This window comes from Narcine bancroftii, chromosome 11 (assembly GCF_036971445.1).
Source record: "Narcine bancroftii isolate sNarBan1 chromosome 11, sNarBan1.hap1, whole genome shotgun sequence".
NCBI classification, from domain to species: Eukaryota; Metazoa; Chordata; class Chondrichthyes; order Torpediniformes; family Narcinidae; genus Narcine; species Narcine bancroftii.
In genome coordinates, this window is record NC_091479.1 from 16,035,007 (window position 1) to 16,050,084 (window position 15,078).

A 15,078-nucleotide genomic window follows, 5' to 3' on the forward strand; every position below is an offset into this window, starting at 1 on the left:
TGCAGTGAGAAAACTGAAAAACTTCAGCTGACATTCAAGACTGAGGTTTATGAATATTTCAATTGATTAAGATTGTGTGATCTGTTAACTTGTGTTAGTGGAGGGAGGAACTAAATTAGTCGGTAGTTTCAATTAAGCAATTTAAATCAGAATCGTATTTACAAAACATTGTATTGCCATAATATGAATTAAGTGGTTAAAAACAACACTGGAGAAACTTAGCAGGTCAAGCAGTATACTTTATAAGAACAAAGAACCTTCCTGCTCCCAAGTTCAATCCATCCATACATCACCAACATTTCGGGCTTGAGCCCTTCATCGAGGTATAAACAAAATGAGGGCAGGCGCCCAAACAAAATGGTGGGGGGTGGTGGTGTGGGGGCAGGGGGAGGAGGACAGTCCCACAGATAATAGGTGGATGGGGGGGGGGGGGAAATGCTAGGAAACAAGGTGCAGGGAGATGGCTCTGTGAATAGAGAGGGAAAGGGGAGGAAGACTAATGGAAAGAAGACAAGAGGGATGGAGTAGAGAGCGGGAGAACGGGAAATGGACTAACAGAAACTGGATGTTGATGGCATTCGGTTAGAGAGTGGCTGGGTGGAAAATTAGGTGCTGATCCTCCAATTTACAGGTGGTCTTGGTCGTGGTATAGATAAATCATTGCTATTAAAATTGTGTGCTCTGTTAACTTGGCTTAGCGGAGGGAGGAATTAAATTACCCAGCAACCAACTGAAAAACCTCACAAAGATTAGCGTATACAGAGCTGTTGTCATACCCACACTCCTGTTCGGCTCCGAATCATGGGTCCTCTACCGGCATCACCTACGGCTCCTAGAACGCTTCCACCAGCGTTGTCTCCGCTCCATCCTCAACATTCATTGGAGCGACTTCATCCCTAACATCGAAGTACTCGAGATGGCAGAGGCCGACAGCATCGAATCCACGCTGCTGAAGATCCAACTGCGCTGGGTAGGTCACGTCTCCAGAATGGAGGACCATCGCCTTCCCAAGATCGTGTTAAATGGCGAGCTCTCCACCAGCCACCATGACAGAGGTTCACCAAAAAAGAGGTACAAGGACTACCTAAAGAAATCTCTTGGTGCCTGCCCCATTGACCACAGCCAGAGGGCTGATATCGCCTCAATTGGCGCCTCACAGTTCGGCGGGCAGCAACCTCCTTTGAAGAAGACCGCAGAGCCCACCTCACTGACAAAAGACAAAGGAGGAAACACCCAACCCCAACCAACCAATTTTCCGCTGCAACCGTGTCTGCCTGTCCCGCATCGGACTTATCAGCCACAAACGAGCCTGCAGCTGACGTGGACGTTTACCCCTCCATAAATCTTCGTCCGCGAAGCCAAGCCAAAGAAAGAAAGAAGAAGAAGTCTTTAGAAAACATTGAATTGCTATAATCTGAAGTCGTTTTGAATTAATAGTACAGAGGTGCGCTGGAAATTAAAAATGCTCATTTGGTGATTAAATCTATAGTGCACAAATAGGGAAGATTGAATTAGGGTTTGAGAAATAGAAGTACAATACATCAAAGAGGGAGAAAAAATACTGCAAAACAGGCAAGCTAATTGAGTATTATCCCCATTAATGAGTACATCTACGGGGAACGCTGCCGTCAGAGAGCAGCAGCAATCATCAAGGATTCACCCCACCCAGCACACGCTCCGTTCTCGCTGCTGCCATCAGAAAAGAGGTGTCGGTGCCACAAGACTCGTACCACCAGGTTCAGGAACAGCTGCTCCCCCTCCGCCATCAGACTCCTCAGCGTCAAACTCAATCAGGGACTCGTTTAAGGACTCTTGTGCACTTCATTAAGTTTCTTTTTGTTCTCTCTGTATTGCACAGGCATTATCTGTTTACAGTTTATTTGCTTACATGTTTTGCGTCACCTGTCGATAGTTGATTCTGCTGCGTCCGCAGGAGAAAGGAATCTCGGTTGTATGTGATTTCATGTATGTACTCTGACAAGAAATCTGAAATAAATAAATGGATGAATAAATAAGCTGCTCTTTTCAGTTTTCAAAGCAGCTGAAGTGGATGTTCAATCAAAAAATGTGGTAAAATCATTGATGTTTATACCTTTTCATATCGGGGAAAAGGGGGGGGCATGAATTGGTAATTAATAATCAACTTTAAAGATAGTTTGCTCAGCACCTTTTGTTCATTGTTCTTTCATTTCACTGCCACCATTTTTTATTATTATCTTTTGACCTAGCATCTCCAGACGTTACTGGTCACAAGAGGAGTGAGAATAAGAATGAGGGACAGGATGCTCTTTTGTACTGCAAATCTGTAGGATATCCCCATCCTTTTTGGACCTGGCACAAGAAGGTGAAAGATGAATTTGTGGTGAGTTTGGTTTGCTGAATCTTACCTGGAACACCTTCCATTTTCTTACCATTTGAATTCGGGTTCTTTTTTTTAAATTTAGACATTTCAGCCCACTACTGACATTACTGCCCAATTTACACCCAATTAACCGTACACTTCGAACGGTGGGAGGAAACTGGAGAACCTGGGGAAAACCCCCTCAGAGAATGTACAAACTGCTTACAGACCGCTCAGGATTCGAACCCCAGTCCTAATCGCTGGTGCTGGAAGGGCATGGCGCTAACTGTTCCACTATACATGCCACCCTATTCTTCTCATTGGCGTGGATAGTGTGGAAAAGTACTCGTGATAAAACTATTATTCTCAGGCATTTGGGCAAATAGAGAAAAGTGATTTATAGGCATGAAAATGGATGGATTGGTGATATGTCAGGGGAACTGACGGTAGAACACTCCATGAAGAAAAACTGCAGTAATTATTGTTTCAGACAGAAAGTGGCTTGGAACGAATGAGCATGTAGATACCATTGTGAAATATTTATGAGACTGAAACTCAGAAGCATTGAAAGAACATAAGAAACAGGAGAAAGAATTATGTGACTGGCACAAGATGTCTCAGGAAAAATAGGAGCATCAGTCCCGTCTGTCCTGCTCTGCCATTCAGTCAGATCTTGACTTATCTGATGAAAGGCTCGTCTCCACTTTTCCCCATGTCCATTAATTCCCCTATTTTGCAAAACTTTGTCCAACCTTGTCTTAAATATATTTTCAGATTTATTGTCACACTTCAAAAATACTCCTGAAATTCTTTTTCCCTCCAGGTGAGAAAAATTACCACTTATTTGGTAGTGCAAAAAAAAACTTTACACAACATCCGCATGTAAGCAAAGAACTGTAAACGAGTAATGAATATCAACAAACCAAAATATACAAAAGTAAGAGTCCTTAAATCAGTCCCTGATTGAGTTTTTTTTTGTTGAGGAGTCTGATAGTGGAGGGCACCAGCTTTTCCTGAACCTGGTGGGGCGAGTCTTGTGCCATCTGTACCTCTTCGCTGATGGCAGCAGCGAGAACAGAGCATGTGCTGGGTGGTATGGGTCCTCGATGATCCGAAAGTAGCGTTCCCTGCCAATGTTCTCAATAGTGGGGAGGGTTTTGCCTGAGATGTCCTAGGCTGTGCCCACTACCTTTTGGAGGGCTTTATGCTCAGAAGTAATGGTGTCTCCATACCAGGCCGTGATGCAGTTGGTTGGCACACTTTCCACCACATTGCTATAGAAATTTGCCAAGATTTCTGGTGTCATTACCAAATCTCTGCTGAGGAAGTAGAGGCGCTGACGTTTTTTCTTCACGACGCTATTCGTGTGAGATCCTCCAACATGCTGACTCCCAAGAACTTAAATTTGCTTCACCTCTGATCCCACAATGATCGCTAAATTGCAAAACTCTGGTTTTTCCTTTCTGAAGTCAACAATCGGCTCCTTGGTTTTGGTGACATTGAGAGCAAGGTTGTTGTTGGTACAACATTCAGCCAAGTTTTCAGTCTCCCTTCTGTATGATGGTCATCACTTTTTTTTTACTGAGGTCATCTCCACTGCTTCAATGGGCATAGATTCATCACTCTCTGGGGAAAATAATTTCCTCTTCATCTCCATCCTAAATCTACTACACAGAATCTTATGGCCATGTTCTCTACTTTGAGTCTCCCCCACCAAAGGAAACCTCTTACCTACCTCTCTTATCTATGTCTTTCATAATTTTGTGTTTCTATACTATGCCCCCTCTCATTTTTCTCAATTCAAGCAAATTCAGCCCAGACTACTTAACCTCATAGGATAGCCCCCTCATCTCTGAAATCAACCTGGTGAACCTCCTCTCTTTCGCCTCCAAAGCCAGATGCAGCCACAGAACCTTCCTGCTCCCAAGTTCAATCCATCCAGCAACGAAGGCCAACATTCCTTTTGCCTTCTTGCTAGCCCGCTACATCTGCAAACCAACTTTTTGCGATTCATGCACAAGCGCTCCCAGGTCCTTCATCGTGGCAACGTGTTGTAATTGCTTGCCATTTAAATAGTGATCTGATCTTCAATTTTTTCCTTCCAAAGTGGTTTTCTTCCAGATGTGCTGGTCCACACAAACCTGCATAAACTAAACATTGAGAGGTGGGGGGGGGGAAAGGGATGATTTTTCTCGCTTGTGCTGTGGTGGACTGAATCAAAGGTGCATTCACCCTGGAATTTAGGCACTGGTTCCCTGTTGCAGGGCAACCCTTGGGATCCAGAAAGAAGAAAATGGACAGAGATCAGATTCGGAAATGATGATTAATTTGGTTTTCTTCTTGTATCTTAAGAACATAGTGCTTTGTAACAGTATGCACAAGAATGTGTTGTTTAGTTCACTGATGCAAAGATAAATCCACCAAATAAATAGTAAATTATTCTCAATCTCAAGATAAATTCCCTTATTCCTCTGATAGGATCTGAATAATGATACTGGTCGTTACTTCATCAGTTATAAAGAGAATTACACAGAACTGATTATCAAGAATCTGCATATTGAGGACGATCCAGGCGAATATGTCTGCAATGCCACCAATTCCCTTGGGCAAAGCTACGCCAGCACTATCCTGCGCGTCCGCAGCCACCTGGCACCTCTCTGGCCCTTCTTAGGAGTTGTAGCAGAAATCATTATTCTGGTGGCCATCATTGTTGTGTATGAGAAGCGAAAGAGACCGGATGAAGTCCCTGATGGTAAGTTTCTTTCTTTTCTATAACATTTCAACCTATTTCTTTCGATGTAACCCATTTAACGTTAGCCTGTTTATCTCGACTACAAGTACTCTTATCACTGGTATCCAGAATTAAATGGGTTACATAAAAATACACTGACGCATTTATATCATTAACTATTTTGTTCTTCCCTGTTTCTAATATCCAATCTTTATCCAGGTAATGATTTGGGGGGAAAAAAAAGTTCATTGATTTGAATTTGGATAATAATTTTGATTTTCAAATGAGTGAAGTCTCGAGCTCAGTGGTTTTTGCTCGATTGTTTAAAGAATCCTTACTGTAGAACAGTGAGGTGGTTTTTTTTTAAGGAACTTGGTGCATATTTCCATCATTTAAATAAATGAATTGCCAGTTTCCAATTTCCAAACAGTACTGGATTTGGAAATTAAGCAAGCTAATCGTTATTGTATTGATTTTCACTCACTGAGTATTAAATGATCCAAGTGTTTCACAGGGAATATTGACAAAAATAGTTTGAGAAGATGGTCACAAAGTGGTATTTTAATTTTAGGGCTTTGGAGTTCAGATTTTAGTGTTTTCTTTGCTGGTTTATGCCTTTTCTCTGTCTAACTCACCTGCACCCTCTCATTATTCACACCCCTACCATGTGTAAATGCATGTCTGTGATTGTTATTGCAAATTGTAACCTTACAAAAAGAAAGAAAACCTTAAATTTTTTGAGGCAAAATGTTCTGTCCTGTTGTTAACACTATAAATTATAATCCAGGTGATTCAGTTGCATCCTTTAGCAATGGGTAGAAATGCATGTGTTTGAAATAAAATGTGTATAGAATGCTAGACAGCATTACATTTTAATGACATGACATTTTGAACTGCTCAGCCCTACGTTCATCTCTGCGGATAGGATGAAATGAGTCATTTTACGCAAGTGTCTTGACAGCTGCTTGACATCTGTGCAGTACATGAACCTTGTATACCTTATCATTTGGGGCACTTGTTTGAGGAGGCACAATCTCCAAAAGTAAGGGTTGGAAAAGAGCGGGGACAACAAGAAAATAATAAAAATGGCAAATAAAAGAATCGAAAGAAAGGCTGTGAAGATAGCTAAGAGAGTGACTGAAATGAAGCTGATGCAAGAGGCTCTTTATTCAATTGATGCGTCTTCTACTTTGTGCCTGCTTATTTACTTAAGTGATCAAATTCAAGCATTGATCTGCTGCAGCCCATTAGTTAGGCTGGAATAAGTAGCGTTGAATCTAGTGCTTATATAATGATTCCTTTAAAAGATGCCCAATCTGGTGAAGTATCTTGAAGCATTCCAAGTTGTGGATTTTAATTAAATTAAATTAGTCCCATTTCTTAAATATTGGATACACTAAAGTCTTAACGAACAAAACCTCAGTTTTCAGAAAAATTTGGTGGCATGTGACAGTAGTCGGGCTAGACTGGCACAAGGCACGTTCGAACCAAGGCAGCGCAGTTTGTGCGCAACCTCAGTTTGACAAGTTTGTCATCCTGTCTTACTGGTGCAAGATATCTGGAGAGAAGTAGCAAGCGTGGGAAACAAAGTAATATTGGTTAAAGGGAAGAAAGCAATCAGAGAAAGGAGAAGTCGAATCTTAAGATAATGCTAGACAAATGAGATTTGAATCCTTTCGACTGAATGTTGACCAGACTTTTTTTTTTCATGTAGTCATAACTTACTACTGGATTTAATGGCCTAAGTTTCAAGATGAATCTGACCATGTTAGTAAAAATTCAAACTTGATATAAAAAGGATCCAGTGGAAATTTTGCATGCTTTAAGATAAATTTACCGGGTGCGAAAGCTTGGATTGTTACAGATTTAATGACCCTTGTACAATGGTTCCGGACTGCAGATGCAGTATTGTTCACGTGTGCTGAAAATACTCTCGATAGCCATACAGTAACTATATTTATAAAGGCTGTTATTTTCACTGTTCGTCTTGCACTTTTAAGTGACCGGAGAGTGATTGACCATCACCAATATTGCAGATGCAATAAATCAGATATAAAATCAAAAAGTCTTGGAAATACTCAAATTGGCATCATTTGTGGAGAGAGAAATGGAGTCAACTCTTCAGGTCGATGGGTCATCAAAATGAAATGTTCCTTAATCCCTATGGATTTTCCATTAAAACCGTTAAGATGTAAACAACACCGCTCAAAATCAGTGCACGTGTCAAAGAATGTTCAGGTTTTCTAACACATAAGAAGAACTTTCAGATTTTATCTCTCTCAGATGTTCCATCTAAATGTCTAGCCTTGCACGATATACTTAGAACTTTAAACAGATATCCCTTTGAGCTTTTGAAGTCATTTGGATTTTTTTTTAAAAAAACATTAATTTTAGTCATCAGAATGAAATTTCTTCCTTTTTTTAGAAGATAGAAGGAGTAGGTCATTCGGCCCTTCGAGCCTGCTCCGCCATTCAATGAGATCATGGCTGATCTTAGAGTTCAGTACCCCGTCCCCACCTTCTCTCCGTAACCCCTAATTCCCTTATACTGAAGAAATAAATACTGAAGAAATTGACTTGATTATAAAATAGAATGGTTAACCATTTTAATTCCATCGATGATAGATTAATGAAAGAAATGGATTAATTGTATCAGATTTTAAAAGTACATGTCCAAATCTGGTAGATTCGATTAGATCAACTAAAGTATTTATTCATTCTGATTGCATCGGAGAAGAGTTGGGTTGTATACAATAGTTTTATTCAACCCGTGTTAAGAGAATGTGCATTTTGTACATGAAAACTAAATTTCTTCATGCATTTGTCAAAGAATTCATGGACGAGGCTTAAAATGAAATGTATTACGTTGCTTTCTCTCAAGAGGTCCCTAACAAAGTTAGAGGTAATTTCAGAGTTAGGAAACATTTATTCAGGAGAAAGAATAATGTGAACGAGGAACTCAGTCCTTTATTTTTGGAAGAGAATATTGATAAATTATATCTAACTAAGGCAGATTCGTCATTTAAAGTACAGCCATGATCGAGTTGAATGGTAGAATAGACTTGTAGAGTTGAATCTGTCTATACAGGTTCAATGTGTTCCAAAAGCATAAAGTTAATTTAAGATCTGTAACCATTTTTTTTTTGGAAAATGTTTGAGTTTTTTTTTAAAGAGGATGTAATCACTCACATCTCGTGATTTTTCACCCAAAATTAGGACTGGGTGGTTGAAATCGCATCCCTATGCTTTGAAATCAAAGGTGAACAGTTTTGGTCCCCATTGGGCAGATTTGGCACTTTTTTAGTAAGTGCAAAAGTAAGATTTTTTTTAATATAAAAGGCATATTTGATAGGTTTTTACTTGAACATTTTAGTCCCATTTCACAGTAACGTGTACATTGCTAATTGGTCATTTTTTTTGGCTGTGTATTGGAATAATAATTGATAGCTATCAAAATGTAATTTCCATTTTCTTCTGAAGTTTGTTTGCCTCGTTTTTAGCAAGAATATCATTTGAGCATTTCTGCTCGTTTATACACTCAATCCAGAAACAATTTCTTCCGCAGAATTTTCATTATTTATTTGACTGTAATGGAAGAATACTTAAATGAAATGTCACATATCCTTGTAATTTTCGATTGAATGGAGGAAAAAAAACTAACAGGGCTATTTATCCCAAAGGCTTGAATTGAACTGTAAGATAATGGAGAAAATATTGGGGATTAAGAATTGGATCCATTTCTAACCCCAGATAACTTGTAAAATCAGCGAAGAAGATAAATGGCGATCTTTGTACTCAATTGCACTGGACAACAATATCTTTCAAAATGTTTGCTTCCTGAAAAAAAAGGGGGGATTGTGATTAGACAACTTCAAATGGAACACAGATACTTTCAGATTTGCTGTATCACGTTGGAAGTTGGAGAGAACTTTTATTGAAGTGAGCACGTCTAATCATGTTACATTAGTTCATTCAAATCGCCAAAAAGAATAGGTTGTATTGAAAAAAGATATGATAGAAGCCTAAAATACACCCAAGAGGGTTCAGGAAGCCCTGTACCCTTCAGTGAAGCAGATAACTTGCTCGAATTGTTGAATCATAAAAATGCATTTTTTAAAATCAAAATGGAACCATTTTTGTAGTTAATTGTAATTGTTTCTCTTTTTTTAAACGATGGCCTTTTTACAAATAATTTGTTTTGGAGGGATGCGTAACGTAACTGCTCTCTGAACTAGTGTGTGCTGGTTAATTAAGAGTTATATTTACCCCAAAAAAAATTTGGCATTGGAAACGGAAATAAGGACAGTAGAGTATTCGTGGGGTAGGCCCCAGTGAGCAAGTAACAGCAGTAGTCAAAGCTACACTTGGTCAACGTGCAACGAGGAGCTGCTATCCATATGCTCATCCATTCTGATTTGGAAATCAGTCACTCGAGAATGGTGAACTGTATTGAGAGGTTTCTGAAGTGGCAGGTAGAAGAAAAAAAATGGTTGCATTATAAAATAAAAGTTGTCCAAGCTTTTTCTGTTCAAGTCTAATGAATCACCTCCGTTTATTCCCCACCCCCCCCCCCCCCCCCCACCACCAAAAGAGAAAGTAACATACATGAACTGGATTTTTGAACCATTGGGATAGAGCCTCACAACTTTAAAAATCAGGATGGTTGTATAAAGTGAACACTCAGTCTATTTCTCCAGATTCTAGGCTCGAGTTGAGAGTTTTGAGGAATCTGATGAGCAGCTTTTTTTCATTCTTCAGAGCTACCAAAGGAAGAGGCAGCTGTAGAAGTAGGAACAATTATGCTCCCAAGACATTTGGGACAGATGTATGGATAGAAAGGATTTAGAAAGATGTGGGCCAAATGTAGGCATATGGGATTAGCCCAGAATAACAACTTGGTTTGCGTTTAGACATTTATATTTTCAGACATGCAGCACGGAAACAGGCCATTTCAGCCCACAAGTACGTGCCGCCAAATTTTACACCCCATTAACTTATACCCCCCCAGTATGTTTATGAACAGTGGGAGGAAACCAGAAACCCCAGAGAAAACCCACGCAGACACGAGGAGAATGTACAAACTCTTTACAGACAGCACGGGATTTGAACCCTGGTCCGGTCCTGATTGCTGGCGCTGTAACGCTGGTGTGCTAACTGCTACACCGGCCGCGGCGCCCACGGGTTATTCCCTGCTGTATGGTACTTTGATACTGTCTGTATGAAGAGATTTCGCTCTTGCCTCAGTCGTAAATATTTTCCCCTTGTCAATGTACTGCTCCCAGGTTAAATTTTCTAACCAGAAGGGGGAGTTTATTCTCAATCATGTCGAGCCCTTCACATAGAATCTTGCATATTTCATTGAGATTCATTCCTTTTCTAAAAGACAGAATATGACCCTCTCACTTGATCAACCCTCATGGAATAATGGGACATCCTGATTCACCAATTGAAGGCAAGAGTGATTGAATTAGAGTTCTCAACTAGAATAACATTTATTTCTAAATTAACTAGAGGTACATTAGGGGCACAGGTTATAAACTTTGTAAAACTGATTAGACATGTATGAACAAAACCTGTGTAAAAAATGATCTTTGCTCAATGTTCATAGGTGTTTAGGAGACGAGGAAAACATACTTGGTTGCAAGAATTTTAGTACACGCCTGATGGAAGTTCATTGAAGAATTTGCAATTGTTGTACTGTACGAGTTTTGGTAACTGAATATATTTTGAACAGATTTTGATTTCTAAATGCTCATTTAGCACTCGAAGCAATCTGGAATTGGCTAAAGGTTTTGCAAGTAGCAAGGCTGATAAAGGCAAGGAATTAAACGATACCCGTGTGGTTTTTTTTGAACAGGCTTCTTGAACAATACTACACCAATTTTCTATTACACTCCAAATGATGCAATTCCCTCTTCCAGGCCATTTTCCCAATGTCTGTTTCCTTCAAGGTTAGATGGCGAAATGAGACCTTCAAACTGGCATTCTAGATTAGAATTATGGTTTATATTGATATTTGTCGGTTATTGTGATTCTTTTCTTTCCCTCTCAATTGCATCATACCCTAAAACTGGTGGTAAGTGAGAGAATTGCATGCTCGAGTTTGTTTCTCCTCAGCTTCAAGTCTGAAGTGCATCAGTTCATGATGTTAAAACTTTTTCCAAGTCCTCATCCACGTTCACAACTTTTTTTCATATCGTCCATTCAGTTATTCTGCCCATTTCTGGATTTGTACTTCTGTTTTTCTTTTCAAATCTGCATTTGAGTTGTTTGGGTTTAGACTGCTCTGTTTCTATACTGGGGATGTTACAGGAGTTGGCCAGAACTAACGGCCCTCAAACTTAGATTCCTTTTAGGTTCGAACTAGCTGTCTTCTAAAGCTATATGGCTTGTGATGAGGACTCCAATCACGCCGTGGTCTGTATCAGAGATATCGCTGCGCCTGCATGTGCCATGGCAGATGGTTGGTGTAAAAGCTGAATTGTTTTGGGGTCAATGCCGCAGGGGTGATGTGGTGAAGAAGCAGAAATCATGAATGATTCTAGCCGGCGCAGCATCAAGCTAAAAATTCCCTTGGGGCTTTTTTTGTATTCGACTTTCCCACAACTTGCATTTCTTATCAGATCATAGACCCCAATATTAGGAATTGTCTACTATTGTAATTAATTGTCCAGTGCAACTTGATCTGTACAGAGGATGATTTATATGTATGTCCACATATATTTTGGTTATGAGTGAAAAGAATGATGGCATTGTCTGCGTCAAAAATTGTATTTAGATAATTGGGTCTGCTGGGCTTTGAACAAATCTGGTGATCCTCTTTTGTTCAAGACTTGCTGCATACCATCGTTTGAAATGGACAAGACTGAATCAATCCTCTTAAAATGAAATAATTAGGGTAGGATTTTAATGTGTGTATGTGTTTCTGTCTTTTGCATGCACTATAGAAATGAAGTGTTCAAAATATCTTGAAATATATTGTTTGAGTCAGAAAAGTTGTATTTAATCTGTAAGAAATGCAAATTGGGATCTAGTAGATGTGCAATGTTTAAACACTTTATTTAGTCTCTTTCTCCTCCCCCCCCCCCCCCCCCCCCATTCAAGTACAGTTGCATTTTATGGAGTTGGGAGCCATGCCATAGCTTAATTTGGTCAGATAGATTAATTACTGTATCTTAATAAAGTGTTCATGCAACATTTGTTTTTATTAGAAGTTGCAAGCTTCCATTACAATTCAACTTGGCTGTATCAACTGGGAATAAAGGTGATCCTCCACAGTAATTTTGAGACGGGTGCACTTGTACTTGAAGTAGAATACGCTCCTTTTAAGATCTAACTCGTTTTTTTTTTTCCGAGGAGTTTAGATTGCTTGCCAGTTTTTATGGTGGAATAGGAATAAAATAAGCACATTCCTTTGCTCCGAGGCCTTTTAATTTGTAAATCGTGCTTGGCTCCTGAGTTTAAAAGGAGTGTACTGTAAGTTCCCAACCCAAAACCCCTGGGATGGAATTAAGTGAACTTAAATTCCATTGAAACAATCAGGAATCAATGGGGAAACAAATAATTCAGTTTTCACAGATGATATAAAGTGCTTTTTAATCTGCCATGTAATTCCTCTGATACAAAAAATTGCTTGGTCTCTATGTCCTATCAAGAGTCATATAGTTCAATGATAGTTTAGAATCTGGGAACGAGCAGGTGGTAGAGGGGAGAAAATCCAGCCTAGATACTCTTGTGTATTTGCCTCAATTCCTGATGCGTCTCTTGATATGCCTAAACTGTGTACATAGCTTCACTATTTTTGCGACACTCTGACGTCTGGTTGTCTAACTGGTCTAGTTTTCTCTGTACCCTGTTAACAAATCCGTCCTTGCCAGTGGCCAAGACCTGTGGCCACTGGTTCGTTGCTGGTGTTTCTCGGCTGTGAGCTGTTGGTTTGTGGTTTGATTTTTTTTTTGGTCTTCCCAGACACTTGTGTGTGCTGGCGGTGGCTTTCTCTCCGTGCCTCAAGGTACAGACGGGGTAATGGCACTTTCGTGACCCAGGAAACGTTGCCATTACTCCTGGTGCGTGCTGTCAGGTGGCTGCGTTGCGATAAATCTCCATACCTGCTTCATGTATACCAGACACCTTGTGGAATCCTGCTTAATCCCGTTGGCACAATTCAGGACTTGTCCAAAGAGCGCCCATCTGTTATCTTTGTTCCTAACCATCCAATGTGTCATGTTGTTTCTTGGAAAGAAATTTGGGTAACTCATTAGAATTGATTTCCAATGTTTGAAGTCAAACTCATAAACATTTTAAGTTAAATTACATTTACAGAAATATACGTAAAACTATCAAATTATTTCTTTCCCAAGTACAAATTAAAAAGAATAATTAAGAACACCAGACATCGATTGCAGATTGCAAAAGTGGAAATAAGGTTTGCAGAAATAATTCTACTATGAACCATTTGAACTAGAGATGAAAACATTAGAATTTTTTTTGATGTAAAAAAAAAATTATACTGTTGTTTGCTTTTTAAAAGAAATATAAATCGGCAGAAAAATCCTGGTCCTTGACATCTAGCGGTGTCATTTTAAAATGTATAAATGATTCATTGATCATAAATTCATTTAGTTTTGTTAAAAGAGAAACATTAATGCCCAATTGAAATGGATCTCAGCCCCAATGTTGTTGCAACACAGTCATTTTGTGGAAAATATATATGAAAAGTCTCACAAATTTTTGTATGATTTTAAAAATGAGAGTTAAATTCAGCTTGTCTTTCCTTTAAACATAAATTGGAGGCCATTTTCAGTCCTGTGACAACTGAGGTATTGATTTGATATTGCAACCCCCTCTGCCTGTATCTCCTTCGGTTCCCTCTTGAGCTTGTGCTCTCCCTGCCTGCCTCTTCAACTCCTGATCCAACTCTCCTTCCAGCCCTCCCTTTCCTTCTCTTTCCCACCTCCCTAGCCTCATAAAAAGTCCATTGACCAGCAGAACCAAAACTTAGAAACCAGTAATATTGAGAGCAGGATTCCACAATCAGATGTTGGGTTACGTCTTCTCATTGGTCTAAAATAGTGAACGACTGGAACTTGGGGACAAGATGAACATTAAACTTTCGTGATCTGTCCATATAGTTGCAGTATTTCATGACAAGCCTTAAAGGTGTTAACTGACCATGTAATAACATTTTTTGCCATTTAAATGTAATGATTTAGAGACTAACTCCATGACCAATTGTATTGTAAAAGTCGAGCTGTGAAAGGCAGTTGGTACTAAAACATTAACTCCTTTGTTCAAATGTCTAATATCTATTTTCCTTTATCCTCTTTTCTTCCCATTTCTCTGTGAACTGACTGTTCAACTATTGCAGACGATGAGCCAGTTTCTGGACCAATGTAAGTACATCATGAATACCTGCATTTAAAATTTAGTACAACCATAAGTATGTTAATTTCAAATGCTGACTACTTGAACTACTCCAGGTTCTAGCTTCGAGTGAATGAGACGCAACGTAGTTCTTCCACTGTCCCTCTGTACCCCCTCCACATCGAGACCCCGACTATGTTTCCGTAGAATCATAGCACAGAAAACAGGCCCTTCGGCTCTTCTAGTCTGTGCCGAAACATCATACCACCTGTCCCACTGACCTGCATCCATTCCATAATCCTCCGCACTTCTCACATCCATGTATCTATCCAATTTATTCTTAAAACTTAAGAGTGAGCTTGCACCACGTCAGATGGCAGTCTGTCCCACGCTCCCACCATTCTGAGTTCCCCCTAAAGCCATGTTCTCTTGTATTTATTGCTCCTAATCTGTGAAAAGAGTCTGCTCGCATTTACACTATCTGCACCTCTCATAATTTTGTAAACATCTATCATATCTCCTCCTCTTGCTACACACCAAGGAAAGTAAGTGGACCAAAAATTTTCCACACGCTGGCACCTTGGCCTGAACAGTTGCAGGGTGCTGAAGAAGATCTGCTCTTAAAGCTTTGACGGGAAGTCTT

The 15,078-nt window shown here is 39.6% G+C and overlaps 1 protein-coding gene across 1 annotated transcript in view; it reads left to right on the top strand.

Annotated features, from left to right (window-relative positions):
- Positions 1-14,504, top strand: part of LOC138745551 (neuroplastin-like) — a 53,118-nt gene extending 38,614 nt beyond the window's left edge. Inside the window, exons 4-6 of the mRNA XM_069902691.1 lie at positions 2,229-2,362; positions 4,820-5,093; positions 14,440-14,504. Coding sequence (XP_069758792.1) covers positions 2,229-2,362; positions 4,820-5,093; positions 14,440-14,468 — 437 coding nt within the window. The 3' untranslated portion in view covers positions 14,469-14,504. The remainder of the gene's footprint in view (positions 1-2,228; positions 2,363-4,819; positions 5,094-14,439) is intronic.
- Positions 14,505-15,078: the final 574 nt, after the last annotated feature.